At 41.9% G+C, this 15,059-nt stretch overlaps 1 protein-coding gene across 2 annotated transcripts in view; it reads left to right on the top strand.

Moving 5' to 3' along the window:
• MTMR10 (myotubularin related protein 10) overlaps nucleotides 1-15,059 on the top strand; it is a 55,957-nt gene that overhangs the window by 809 nt on the left and 40,089 nt on the right. For both annotated transcript variants that reach the window (XM_079953230.1, XM_079953231.1), the window contains exon 2: nucleotides 6,734-6,794. In XM_079953230.1, the coding sequence (XP_079809356.1) occupies nucleotides 6,734-6,794 (61 nt within the window). The remainder of the gene's footprint in view (nucleotides 1-6,733; nucleotides 6,795-15,059) is intronic.

Below are 15,059 nucleotides of genomic sequence, written 5' to 3'. Positions count from 1 at the left end.
GCAGCAGCATTCTCTGCACGTATGGAAGCTTCCTTGGCAGCAAGTCAACTCCATGGGCTGATTTCTGGGAAAACATGTCCTGGAGCAGGGCTGTCACCTTGCAGTCCTAATGCATTACTTTGCAATGAGCCCTCTTCCCTCCTTCCCCTTAGTGCAACTTAACTTTTGAGGAAAGTGTGTCTAGGAAACCAGCTTGCAGTCTTGTGGGATTGACTTTTGCGTTAACATGTTTAGGATTGCTTTCTTATCCCCTGGTAAAGAATGCTATCCTACACATACCTCTTCTTGGAATAAGCCCCATTGGGGTTTGAGTCTGCATAGGCATGCATAGAATGGCAGTGTGTGAGGCATGCAGTTTGTTTTACTGTTTCCTCAGAAGCAAGCTCCATTGTGTTCAGTCTGTGTGGGCTTGTTTGTTAATAGCCTGAAGGATCAAAGTACAGTGGTACCTCGGTTTACAAACTTAATCCGTTCCAGAAGTCCGTTCTTAAACTGAAACCATTCTTAAACCAAGGCACGCTTTCCCTGATGAGGCCTCCCGCCGCCGGTGCCCTTCCACCGTTCGGATTCCGTTCTTAGACAGAGGTAAAGTTCTCAGACCAAGACACTATTTGCGGTTTTGCAGAGTTCGTAAACCAAATCATTCTTAAACTGGACTGTTCTTAAACCAAAGTACCACTGTATCACAGTCCCACTTTCCCAGAAAGTGGGCTGTGGAGATTCTAAGAACAATTGTGCTAATAATTTTAAATACAATGTTTCTGAAATATATACAGAGCTTGATGGAAAACTCTTATTTCAAGCAATACAGTACTAAAATCATGCCAAATTTGGAAGAAAAATAGGCTTGTTGGTTCTGTATCATCCCCATGAAAGTGACAGAATAACACATTCCTTAAAACTCACAACTAGAATCATAGAATCATAGAATTGGAAGAGGCCACAAGGGCCATCGAGTCCAACCCCCTGCCAAGCAGGAAACACCATCAGAGCACTCCTGACATATGGTTGAAAGAACTAACTTCTTTCTTTTCTGTAAAGCTCCAATTTTCTCCTGTAGTTAGTGAAATGGGACAGCAGCCAAATGGCTCCTTAAACCAAGGTTACAGTCGCCAAAATGGAATGTCTAGTTGCAATTTTTGAGCAGGACGGCTCCAAAGTCTTGTTTTTCAAATAATGCACTGGCTGTGCTTGATTATCAGTTAAACATCTGGCTAGTTCAGGTGACAACCTTGAACTAGGTTAAGAACTTTGAGAACTGATAGAAGAAAAATCACTTTATCCAGGGACAGTCCACATATATTCCCACCTCTTTTTCTTAATGGTAACAGTCCCATTCACAATGTAAGAATATTCTTCACAACTTTGAGCAGGGCCGTGGGGTGGGGTAAGTGAAGATAAGGTACAACAATTGACTATAATGTTCACTGCTCTTGCTCAGGCTTTACAGAAAAAGCATTTTGGTTCATGAAATTCATTCTGATTGTGCATGTAAAATATAACAGATAGAATTCTACAGGATATGATGTGAAAACAGTCAAGATCCAATGATCCCTAGACATGCACCTCCAGATGGTAGAGATGTCAGGTGCCATCCTGGCACCCAGGCATCTTCACTTGGTTGCAGGTGGCCGATAGCCAGGTGCAAAATGCACCTGGTGTCTGGCTGATTTTGAGCACTGACAAGGAGCCAACAGTTGCAGGGTGAAGGTCAGGCAGACTGAAGCTCAGAATGAACACAGACTTTAATCTTTGAGAATTCTTGGAAAAGAAGTGATGTCCCTGCAGACTGGAGGTGTTGTCCCTATCTTCAAAAGGGCGGCGGGAGACCCAGTAACTATTGACTAGTGAGCTTGACATCAATTCCAGGAAAGGTTTATAAACGACTTGAATGAAGGAATTGAGGGGATGTTCATCAAATTTTCAGATGACATCAAATTGGGATGGGGGAGCTAATGCCACAGAAGACAGAATCAGGATTCAGAATGACCCTAACAGATTGGAGAGGTGACACTAACAAAATAAATTTCAATAGGAACAAATGTCAGGTTCAGCTCTTGGGCAGGAAGAACCAGCTGCACAAATATAAGATGGGAGACACCTGCCTTGTTAGTAGTTCATGTGAAAAGTATCTAGCGGTCTTGGTGGACTGCAGCAGCAAAAAAGCTAATGCTGTTCTAGACTGCATAAACAGAATTATAGTGTCCAGAACAAGGTAAGTAATAGTACCACTCTATTCTGCCTTGGTCAGACCACACCTGGAATACTGTGTCCAATTCTGGGCACCACAATTTAAGAAGGATATTGACAAGCTCAAACATGTGCAGAGGAGGGTGACCAAGATAATCAAGGGTCTGGAAACTAAGCGATATGAGGAGAGTTTGAAGGAGCTGGGTGTGTTTAGCCTGGAAAAGAGGAGACACAATAGCCATCTTCAGATATCTCAAGGGCTGTCACATGGAAGTGGGAACAAGCTTGTTTTCTTCTGCTCTGGAGGGTAGGGCCCAAACCAATGGCTTAAAGTTGCAAGAAAGGAGATTCCAACTAAATCTGTGGGGGCAAATTCTGTTAGTTCAGAGCTGTTTGACAGTGGAACAGATTCCTGAGGGAGGTTGTGGACTCTCCTTCCTTGGAAGTTTTTAAGCAGAGGTTGGATGGCCATCTGTCATGGATGCTTCAGCTGAGATTCCTGTATTGCAGAGCGTTGGACTAGATGACCCTTGGGGTACCTTGCAGCTCTACACTTCTATGATTCTTTGTCACCTTTTTTGTGTATAATGCCTCTTTGCATACTTCCCTTTCCCCATTATTTGGCAACTAGTGGCCTTCCTAAATATGTGGCCTTCTTATATACTTGGCAAAATTTGTATTTCAGTGTTACAACAAGAAATAGAGTTGTCTGGCTCTCCTCAGACTATCCTTGCTTTTAAATGTCCAGTTCATAACTTGGAGGAATGGCTAATATGTTTATAAGGATTACTTTAATCACCTTTTTATCATTAGACATTATTTGCTGTTAGCAACTACTTGCTGTTAATAGCTCAACGGGTACACAATTTTATATCACAGTATCTTGAAGTTGAATAAAACCTGCACCTGTTAAGTGCTGAAGGCACAAACTCTAGCAAGACAAAAAATATCAACCCTGGAGCTACTTTAAATTGCCTTCAAAGTACAACAATTTGAGTATAACATTGCTTGTATCTTGTATTTCTTGCTTATTTTTAAATTTAGCTGTTTGTTAAACGAACTTCAGCCTGGACACTGAGATCCAGCTCTGAAGTGAGAGGTGAGGTTACATTGAACCAGGCAGAAGGCTTTTTTGGTACAGTGGTGCCTCGCAAGACGAATGCCTCGCAAGACGAAAAACCCGCTAGACGAAAGGGTTTTCCGTTTTTTGAAGCGCTTCGCAAGACGAATTTCTCTATGGGCTTGCTTCACAAGACGAAAACGTCTTGCAAGTCTTGCGATTTTTTTCGCTCCCCCCCCCTTTTTCTAAGCCGCTAATAGCCGCTTAGCCACTAATAGCCGCTAATAGCGCTAAGCCGCTAAGCCGCTAATAGGGTTGCTTCGCAAGACGAAGAAACCGCAAGACGAAGAGACTCGCAGAACGGATTCTTTTCGTCTTGCGAGGCACCACTGTAGTTGCTCCCATCTTCCCACTAGATGTCAAACAGATAAACAGCTATGTGATTTTTAAAAGACATCTGAAAGCAGCCCTGTTCAGGGAAGTCTTTAGTGTGATGTTGTATTGTGCTTTTACTATTTTTTTTTGTTGGGAGGGGCTGGGGCAACCCAGTCAGATTGGCTGCTGAATAATAATAATAATAATAATAATTGTTATTATTATTTTCTTATTTTTTATTATTATATAAAAAACTAGTCTGATTTTTTTCTTTTAAAAATTCCTGTTTGAAGGATTAAAGTTAAAATGCTACTTGATTCATGTTACTGAGAGATCTGAGGTTAATTTTTTTGGTACATCTAACTCTGATACAGCCAATTTAAACTGCATTTTAAACAGGAGCTTTTTAGTAAATGTGAAATACCCTGCTTCCAAAACTGATTTGCCATTAAACTTAAAAGTTGACTTCCTGAAGCAAAAAGGTATTGGTTAGTGAAATTAAAGGGCTGGGAGAAGTTACTATTTTTTCACTGTGACATCAGATAAATTGGTGAGTAAAGTAAAAACCCTTGGAGTGGTGGCTGCTCATTTTTAAGTAGGGTGAGTCCTGTTTCATACAGGCATGGATGGACACAACCAGAAAATGAATGGAAAAAGAAAAGCTGACACATATGTCTGTCAAACCTGCTTACCTACTTTCCCACCCTTAGGAGTGAACAAAAGTCTTCCACAGGGAGGGGATGTTACCTCCCTTGGCTCCACCACATAGAGAGGGCCCTGGCAGCGTGCTTCATCTGCCTCTGTCACTTGAGTTCTGTTGCATTAGACAAAAGGCCAATGTAGTTCAACTTAGTTCAACCAGATGATCTGGGAAGCGCCCGCCCCCCCGAGCATGAAGGCAATAGCCCCCTTTTTCTATTGTTTCCTCGCAAATGGCATTCAGTTGCATACTGCCTCTGAATTGTATGGTACACATAGCAATGACATTCCCTGGAACTCACTCTCTTTTTTAAAAAAATATTTTTTATTAACCGGCCAATCAAATCAAATTAAATCACATCACATAAATTCCGAATTACAAAGCCGAATTTTAAATTTTGTTGGGGGGACCCATATTTCAAGATCCGAAGGGGGATTCTGATCATCTTCTTGCTACTGCGTTAATGTCCAAATCAGTCCAAATCAATCCAAACAGAGTTCATAATTCTATCCAGTCTTATCTTGCTGTTTCCACATCACCTCTTGTTCATATATTTTCTCTTTTTTCTTTATGATCTCTTCTGATAGTCTCCTTAAACCGATAAACACCAATAATAATCCTGTGTGAATTTTTCCGTTCTTCCAATCCTCAAATCGAGATGGTTTCCATATATCATCGCCTTCATTGATAACATCGCTCTTTCCATCATTAATCTTGCAAAACTGTCGCTCCTAAGTCCCACTGAGGAGTTTCACCCACAATATAAAAGCAGCTCTATTTCTCCTCTCAGACTTCCCAATATGGCGACGGCATTTTTAACTGCGTCATTCCAAAGCTCTTATACATTCCACGCTCATCTTAAAACATGCTTTGGTTCGAAAGTTTATCTCCACACAGCTTTAAATCCACAGCTTAAGTCCTTAAAACAACATTTCTGACTTGTGGGGGGGGGATTCTTGTTTAATCACATAAGGAAAGAAAGGAAAGGTTTTTTTCCCCCTCCCCCATCAGTCATTTGCCATACCGAGTCTTGGCGTATCTTCTCATGATTTCTCTTGTTCCTCCGACTCGTCTTATTTTATCAGAGATCTCTTCTGTTAGCAGTCTTTACTCCCCCTTCTTCCTTGAAATATGTGCATTCCTTCATCCAATTTTTTTCTTTTGAAGTTCTTGCAGCTAGTGGCACGGATCAGGGACGGCGTCCAGGAGCACCGGAATCCCACAGGAGGGCTTTGTGCCTAGTGCCCCCATCCCCACAAATTTGGGGGTGGTATAGGGCTCAGCAGGCAAGGCAGTCCCCCCCACCATCCTGGGGGGGGGTAGGGAGGCTAATTACTCCCATCATAGCCTCCAAATTACCTCGTGTGGGTCGGAGAGATGTTATTGTCAGCCATCTTCCGATGCGCCCCCTAGTGGCCCCCCTCCCTGGAATTCACTCTCATGATGCCATCTCTTCTTGGCAGATGATAGATCTTGTGGAATATTGTTTCTAATTTTGCACCATGTGACAACAGCACATTGCTGTGGCAGAGCTTCTGATGAAAACTCTCCCCTGATATCACAAAAAAATTGAATTCTGCCAATTATCCATTCCTGGATCAAGGTTAACCATTGTTATTACTTAAAAAAAAAAATCTGTGTCCCACTTCTTGACATAAAGCTTCTTCTTTTCTCCATCGTGTTACTAATCAAAATGATTTGTTTTCCTTTTGGCCAAGCACAATTGAAATGCATTTGCTTAGATTTTTACTCAGTTTTGGAATTAAGCTTTTTTTAAAGATAGATTTTTTAAAACCCTTGTAAGAACTGTGGAAGAAAATGCAAAGAAATAGAACATGTGACCAAAAACAGCATGCCAAAAAATCCCAGTAAAAGTGAGGCTGTTCCAAAGGGCTTACACCCTCTTCTTATGCCTGAGAAAGTTTTTTAAAGCTTCATGGCATGCTTTATGCTGCAGCAAGGTGTCCAGGAGGGTTTCTCAGTTGCAGCATGTGCAGTTGCACATGCAAAGTTGATAAGACTTCCCATATTAACCCACTTGCATAGAAGCCAGTTGGTCTAATACTGCAGATAGTTGCCAGCCTTGTTGAAAGCGTGATGTTTATACAGCAGTGGTCATGCACTGTATTTGCTACAGACAGTTATGTCTGTGCCATAACAGTCTCAAATTGAGAGCTAAGGGCGGCGACCTATGTTTCTTTTATCTTTCTTTAATATCCTCTCTCCTTCTCTTCATTTGCTGTCTCTCTTGGTCCTTTTCTTTTCTTTTCATCTTTCTGCACGCACACACACAGCACGAGAGAGAGCTACGGGTTAGGTTAGAATATGTATTTCAGACTAGGATTCTACAAGCAATTTAGATTAGTTCATGTATATTACATCTCTCTTTTATCACTATTGTGTTTCAGACTGAAGACAAGATAGCACCGGAGCCTAGACTTAAAAAATTGGAGCCAGTTCTTTTGCCAGGTAAGCATTCTATCTGTTGCAGTGTTTTGGGGCCCATATGGGTATATGCAGGAACATGTTTGTCAATCTTTACGATACCTCTTCCTAATTCTGACATCTGATCCTGTTCTACTCGGTGTTAGAAACTGGGGTAAAAAGGCTATTTGCCCCAACCTGAGCACTAAAATAGTATGTCTAGTTGCATTTTTTAAAAATTCAGCAATACTTTTTATTTGTTTGCTTCATTCATTCATTCATTCATTCAGCCTTTATTGGCATAATTTAGTCAATAAAATCATAAGAGAGAGAAATCATGCATGAAACATTGGTAATCCAGACATACTAAACATATAAGACGTATAAAAGACTCAGTAGCCACCATAAAGTAAAATCAAGTAGTTTTAAATTTGACTTTAAAAATCTTGGCTAAATATCCTGAATAATGTTGAAGAGAGGGCAACCCAAAATTATATGGTATATTGCATCTGGTGTATTCATACCACAAGAGCAAAGTCTATTCTGGAAGGGTATTTTTTGGAACATTCCAAATAGTACAAATGAGGGGCATGTGTTTGAATGGGTTAACAAAAAAAGCTTTATGATACAAAGGGGTATCTAAATTATAAAAGTAGTTGGGTATCTTTCCATGACAAGGCTGCAAACCTAATTAAGCAGATGTGCATACAGAGGGCTGAATAGGATAGTCTTTGAAATTCATGATCTAACAGCCTCTGCTTAATGAGAGAGCAAATATGTAACTCATCCAGTAAGAGGAGAGAATGTATTGCAATCCCTATTTGTTTTAGGAACTGATCAATCAATCAATCTTTATTGTGGTCAAAGACCAGACAGCAAAATTAACAGCAGCAATGTACGCTTCATCAGCATCAAGTGGCGGATTTAATTAAAAATTCCCTATAAACTTATTTATGTTAAAAAATAACACTCCTTCAACTAAAATCTGTGTTCCAAAGTTTAAAATCAGTGCTCATTCGTCAGCCATCACTGTCACCACACTGTCTTGTCCTTGTTGCCATAAAACAGAATTTTGTGACAGGCCTGGTGATATTCAGATAGTTGTCGGCAAGAAGGTATTTAATATAGGTTTCTTCAGAGTGGCCAGGTAATTTCCTTAATAATGGCAAAATTATCTCTCTTCAGGTATCATGATACAAAGGGCAGTATAGAAGAACATGCACAATGGATTCAATCTCATCAGAGTTGCATTGGCATAATCTCTGTTCAGTTGGGATGCTGTGATATCTGCTCTCTAATAATGCTGAAGGGAGAACGTTAAAATGGGCTCTGGAAAATGCCCAATGATGTTTAGGGTTCTCCAGGGCACTTAAGTGGGGACGTGGGTGGCGCTGTGGGTTAAACCACAGAGCCTAGGACTTGCTGATCAGAAGGTTGGCGGTTTGAATCCCCACAATGGGGTGAGCTGTTGCTCGGTCCCTGCTCCTGCCCACCTAGCAGTTTGAAAGCACTTCAAAGTGCAAGTAGATAAATAGGTACCGCTCTGGCAGGAAGGTAAACGGCATTTCCGTGCGCTGCTCTGGTTTGCCAGAAGCAGCTTAATCATGCTGGCTACATGATACGGAAGCTGTACGCCGGCTCCCTCTGCCAGTAAAGCGAGATGAGCGCCGCAACCCCAGAGTCGGTCACGACTGGACCTAATGGGCACTTAAGTAATTTGCTGGGCGTGATCTTTGAGGTTAATGTAAGGATTTATAAATTTTAGAGGACTGGTTAAGATCATTTTGGTATTCTATATCCCAGATTCGTTCTTTAATTATACTGTATTTTTTGCTCCATAAGACACACTTTTTTCCTCCTAAAAGTAAGGGAAAATGTCTGTGCATCTTATGGAGCGAATGCACTGGGCGGCAGAGGGATCCCTCGGCTACAGCTGCAGTCACGAGCTGAGGGATGCCTCCGCAGCCAGAGCCATGGCTCCCGTCCGTCGCTCGCTGTGAAGCCAGCAGAGCAAGAGCCGCTGCACAGCTTTTGCTCTTGCTCTGCTGGCTTCTCAGCGCAGCGGGATGAGGGATGGAAGGGGCTCTGTGTAAGGGCTCCCTTCTGTCCCTCATCCCGCTTTGCTGGGAAGCCAACAGAGCAAGAGGCACTGCGCAGTTAACGCTCTTGCTCCGTTGGCTTCAGCGATAGCTGAGCAGCGGCTCTTGCTCTGCTGGCTTCACAGTAAAGCGGGAGGAGGGACGGACGGGAGCAAGGAAAGCAAGAACCGCTTACATGGCTTCTGTCCCGTGTTGCACAGCTGTCACTTTGCTTGCCCATCCCTCTCCCACCTCGCTCTAAAGCAAACAAAGAACCTGTCCCGGTATCTCCTCCTCTTTCACGGCGAGTCAGGAGGAGGGATGGGCAAGCAAAGTGAGAGATGCGCAAAGTGGGAGAGAAGCCATGTAAGCCGTTCTCGCTTTGCTTGCTTTAAAGCAAGAAAAGCGAGAGCCGCTTACATGCTCTGCAGAATTTTTTTCCCTCTTGCTTTCCCCTTCTAAAAGCTATGTGCGAAAAATAAGGTACTTCTAGCCCTTCCTGTTTAATCTCAACTTAAAAGATATTCTGGAGAAAGGCCATATAAACTCACTTTTCTAGTGATTCTCTTCCACCATTTTGTTTGAGAATTATCAACCAGCATCAAGGGGAACAGCCCAGTTGGGGTCTTATTGAATCTTAGCCATGTATGCAAAGTTACTAGCCACTGTTTTTGCACTATAGGCCCTAACCACTGCAGGCACATTCTGATTACAATCATTTAATTTGTGCTGCTGAACACTTAGCTGAGTTTGTTATCCTTTTAGGATGGGTCACCCATTTTATATTGTAATGGAAGACTCCTACGTACTTAAAACTTTTTGCTTGTTTGAGTTCTAACTTTTTACTTGTTCGATTTCTTGATCAACAATACGCCATATTTAAATGTTTATTTCCCAGAAGGCTCACTGTGAAACTCCACTTTTTCTCCAGTCCTATAATTTAATGTGAGATTAAGCAATAACTGATTGCCACACTTGGGTGCTGATAAAGCAAGTGATGAAGCTTGCCTCCAGGCATGGATTTTCCTTTTTACTTGGGCTTTAGGGTGAAGAGAGCTCAGCATCCAGCACTTGAGTAATGGTCCGTGTTTGTTGCTCATGTATTGTGTGGGAAGGGGCCAGAAATTCATGGTAGAGCACCTGTATGCAAATGGTCCCAGGTTCAATCTGCAGAAAGGGCTGGAAATGCATCCTTTCTGAAACTGTAGAGAGCAGCTGCCTGTCGTTCTGAACAATACTGAGCTAGATGGACCAGTAGTCTGCTTCAGTTGAAGGCAGCTTCCTATGATGATGTTCCTATGTTGTCTGTACAGCACCAGTGACATGCACTCAGTCTAATTGTCTAAAACTCTGTATAAAACATGTAACTATTAAATCTGTAAAAGATAACTGGCAGTGCCCCATCTGTGGGTGTAGTAATCTAAAGTAACTATGGTCTCTTAATTTGACTAATTATGTGCTGAACTTTGGTTTACAGCCCAATGGGTCTTTCTTTTATTGGTCAGAAGCACAGAGAGATGCTGGCTTGTCCTGCACACAGCTCAACTGCGTTCTACCATAATTGTTGCACAAAGCTTAGTTTTCCACACTTCATGATTTATTGGTATTTGAGATTTCTCCACACTTGGCAACAGACTTGCTGTTTCAACCTACTTGCAGGGTAGGAATAGTTGCCGGGTCATGAACTGCAGAGAACATAAGTAAATATCATACAGGAGGCGGCACACTGCCCCCCCTCCCCCTGGGAGCTGCTCCCAGATTATTTAAGCATACATTGCAAACAGATAAAGCAACCCCCTCTGTTAGCTTACAAGCTTAAAAGTGCCTCAGATCCAAGTTATCAGAATTCAGTTTTCCAATTAAAATAACAACATAACTTTCGGTGTGTGTTTTCACTGAAGCTTTGACCCATGGAATATTTTTGTGAAGCATTCTAAAACTGCAAGCAACATGGGAGGCAGTTGCTGATGTGGGTTGAAGAATGAGTCATTATTGAGGCCAGCTGATTCTGCAAAGGACAGTCTGACTAAAGAGGAATTAGAATGTCACATCAGAAAATAGAGAATTTAAGTGTGGGGGGACTGAAGATTGATATACTGTTAGGATATATAGTGAATATTTTGCATTCTCTGTATAGTGGGAGTGTGTCCAGAGTACAACAGTGTCTTACTTCCCTGTTAGAGGAGAAAAAAGGAGCTACACCTCTGTGCGATAGTTCTCTATCCTGTTGAATGCAGCTGCAACAGGGGTAGGGGAACGTCCAGCTTGTGGGCATGTAACATTGGCCCTCCTTGAATCCCAGGTTGGCCTGTTAGGCCCTTCCTTGTTGGAGTATGGCACGTTCTCCCCCCTCCCCCCTTTATGGGCAATGCAACTTACCTTGCTCCAGGATCTTGAAGGAGTGTGCAGTGAAACCAGCTGCAGTGGAGGAGAAAAATTCAATTTTAGCAGAGGTTTCACTTCAAACCCCTTTGTGTTCCTAGAGCAAAGCCTCCTTGAAGCTTCGGAAAGCTGTCTGGACAAACGCTGGCTCCCTTGGCCTGAAGCGAAATGAGCTCTGCAACCCCATAGTCACCTTTGGTTCAGGGGTCATTTACCTTTTACCTTTACAGGCAACAAGCAACTTACTTGCAACTCTGCACACAAACATTGCGGTGACGCAGAAGTGGCCAGAAAAGGGTGCAGAACAGTGGCTGTGTGGAGCGGAGCATGCAGTTACCCAGAACGCAACACCCACACAAATTGGGGGTTGCCTGTAATGTCAAGTGCTTGGTGGGTGGGTGAATTTTTCAAATTCGGCCCAGAAGGGGTCGGTCAGATATAACTGGCCCACCACACCCAAGGTTCAAGTTTCATTTTTGTCTGTACTAGAAAGAATATCATAGCAATGAGGAAGGTTTTTAATGCTTAAGCCCCATTTTCTCCTCACTTTCCAGACAGCAAATTATACAGTGTAAGTTTGGGATTTCCCTTCAGTTGTAGGAAGTACCGGTAGTTATGAGACTTAATTGGTCATCGTTAGTAGGAGCTTACCCTCCAGTGAGTTGATATTGCTGACAGCATAGAAGTGAAATAGGCATATTGACTGTGACTTGTAACAACACAGGTTTCTATTGAATTCTGCAGAAATTTAGGGTTGCATTTCCATGGGAAAGCTATTGCTAAAGTCCTAACAAACTTTGGCCAAAAAGAGTCCTCAGTTATTTTTCATGTTTCATCTTTCACAACCAGTGTACAGAATGCATAGTTAACCAGCTAATTCAGGATGCAGGCAGGTAGCATTGTTCCCTGCTAGATCTTCTAATTTCGTCCTAGCTACATTCCATTACTTATTCTATGCTTAGTTCTCTATCTCTAAATCAGAATATTTGAAGAATAAACTTCGTTAACTTTCTATCTATGAATGTTCTGAAATTTGCCCATTTTATCAGAACTCTGCAACTGTCCTTACTAACATCTTGAAAAGATGTAAACTCTGCTGCTGACACACTCCAGCAAGTTTAGTTGCACCCTGCTTGCTTGTATTACTGTTCTGATCAGAAGTGAGTTAGTCACTGTCCCTATTTAACATGCTCTGTTCTCCTGCTCCCAAAGAGCTAATGTAATTGGGCAGAACCAACTGATGTATGTAGTTTAGTTAATTGGTTAGAATGTCTTGATAGGCAACATTTTGTAAATTCAGATAATAAATGTTCATCTTTTGTTACCCTTTCTTCGCACACTCTACTTCCTTCTGTTGTGTGGGTGGGTTCAACGAAATGTCCTTTATTGACTGTTCTCTCACCCCTCTTTTCTTCCCACATTGTCAAGATGGTAGTGCTAGATTCATAACAACAGTGTGGATTCCTGTACGTTAAACACTGAACCCCAAAACATGAAATTTTAAGCCAAGTTGGAGTTGTACTGCTGTAAGTTTTTGGTAGTGTTTTTGTGGGTTGTATGTTTTTAAAAAGCACAGATTTAGAACGTTCTCTCGTTTTATATTCCTTCCCCATCAGTTGCTAGATGCATCATCAAACACAAATCACAGTATTCTAGAAGTATGTATACAGTTGAGTTATGCTATATTTCCAACCACCCCAAACCTGGTTTCTGTGATGTTATTATTATTATTTTTTACATTTATAATAAAACTCTTGCATTTAAAGGAGAGTTTAGTTTCGGAAGCATTGGTATGGCATGTGTCTAGTTCTATATTAAGCATTAAAATAATTTCTTACATTTGTGGTTCAGTGCAGGAAGTTCAATGACTGCTTTGGTTGTTCTGAGTTAGGAATGATTCATGTGCTAACATTCTACCCCTTACGCTTAAAACTTTTATGCAGACTCTGTTAGAGGAGGTTGCATTTATGCATAGATGGGTAAAATTATAGGTAAGAGCTATCTTCTCTAAACTAAGCTTGGACTAGTACAAATCACTGAATTATCTGAGAATACCCATGTTCCTATTTATTGTATACTTGATATAACTCATTTTTATAGACATACGGAAAATATCCATAACAAAAGTTTTGACTGAAACTGAACCTATTTTCAGATTATTGTGGTTCTTTTCCTTTGTCTACTATTAAACCTGTGAACCTCTTTCTTCAATCAGATGAGAGGAGTCATACATATTTTATGCAACTAATTGTGGTCTGGATTTGGAACTGAGTGTAATGCACAAGAGGTTCTTTGTGCATATTTATAGTGGAGATCCTGACCTTAAATGACATGCAGATGATGGTTGGTTAATTTACAAGTGCTTGGAAAGGGGCATTTGTTCTCATCTGAGCCAATGAATGGTCAATAGCAGACCAGGTTGGGATACCAGTTAGTGTATGCCATGGTTTGCTTCTTTGGTTGTGCTGGAACAAGCTCTTACTTGGAACAACCAAATGTAGATCAGAGCTTTAGGAGACAAGGAGTTAAAGGACATGCTCAGGGTAACAAAGATGATTATGAAAATCAAGAACGGTGTGTGTAATAGCGAGCCTTCTGGGGCTTTGAACTGGTTTTCTGAGTGGACATTTTAGAAAATGATTATTAATCTTACTATTTCATGAGTTTATATCATGTGTATATTTGGCTAATAAAACAATCTGTGGCCTTTTAAACTGTGGGGGGGTATTGTTTTTGTTTGTTACTATGCTATGTATTTTTGGGTTTTATGTTGTAAATTGCGCTGTGATCCTAGGATGAAGGGTGGTATAGAAATTTAATAAATAAACAAAATAAAATATCCCACATTTCTCCCACGTTGGAATTCAAGGTGGCTTCCAACATTTTAAAGTAGTAGTATCAGATACAAAGTTTTTATTTATTTTAAAAAACTAGTTAAAAACAGTAGTTAAAATACATTGAGACCCATTAGAAAAACAGTTTGGCCTGTTAGCCAAGTGATCAGCATCGTCTGCAGCAGGAAGGTTTTAGCTTGCCGGCAGAAGGATAACAAACTTGGAGCCAATCTAATCTCTCTTGGGAGGGAGCCCCACACTGTGGGAGCTGCTAAGAAAAGGCTGCTGACTTGTTTTGATCCATTAGGCAGGTGAGGGGATGAGGGAAGAGGCAAGGTTGGGGAGTGGGGAGCCTTGTGGGGTGCCTCATTGGGGTATGGCATTATAACTTCAAAGTAGGGGTTTGCTTGATGTATGTCTTCTGGTTTCTTGTGTGTTGTGGGAAATGATTGACTTATCTGGGGCAGCGATCAACATTGCATAATATTAAAAAGTAATTTTTGTGACCAATCTGAAAAGCCCTACTCTTTTGCTCATTCTTATCACTTCCATGGTAATCACTTCTCTCTCTTTCCTGTAAAATTTAAGTCATGATATCAAGAGATCCTATGGGACGCAGGTGGCGCTGTGGGTTAAAGCCTCAGCGCCTAGGGCTTGCCGATCGAAAGGTCGGCGGTTCGAATCCCTGCGGCGGGGTGCGCTCCCGCTGCTCGGTCCCAGCGCCTGCCAACCTAGCAGTTCGAAAGCACCTCCGGGTGCAAGTAGATAAATAGGGACCGCTTACCAGCGGGAAGGTAAACGGCGTTTCCGTGTGCGGCTCTGGCTCGCCAGAGCAGCGATGTCACGCTGACCACGTGACCCGGAAGTGTCTCCGGACAGCGCTGGCCCCTGGCCTCTTAAGTGAGATGGGCGCACAACCCCAGAGTCTGTCAAGACTGGCCCGTACGGGCAGGGGTACCTTTACCTTTATCAAGAGATCCTACTGAACAATGTAGACTGTTACTCTTTCTGCAATG

The sequence above is a fragment of the Podarcis cretensis genome, assembly GCF_951804945.1.
Source record: "Podarcis cretensis genome assembly, chromosome: 14".
Classification (NCBI taxonomy): domain Eukaryota; kingdom Metazoa; phylum Chordata; class Lepidosauria; order Squamata; family Lacertidae; genus Podarcis; species Podarcis cretensis.
This window is presented reverse-complemented; position numbering and strand designations above follow the sequence as displayed.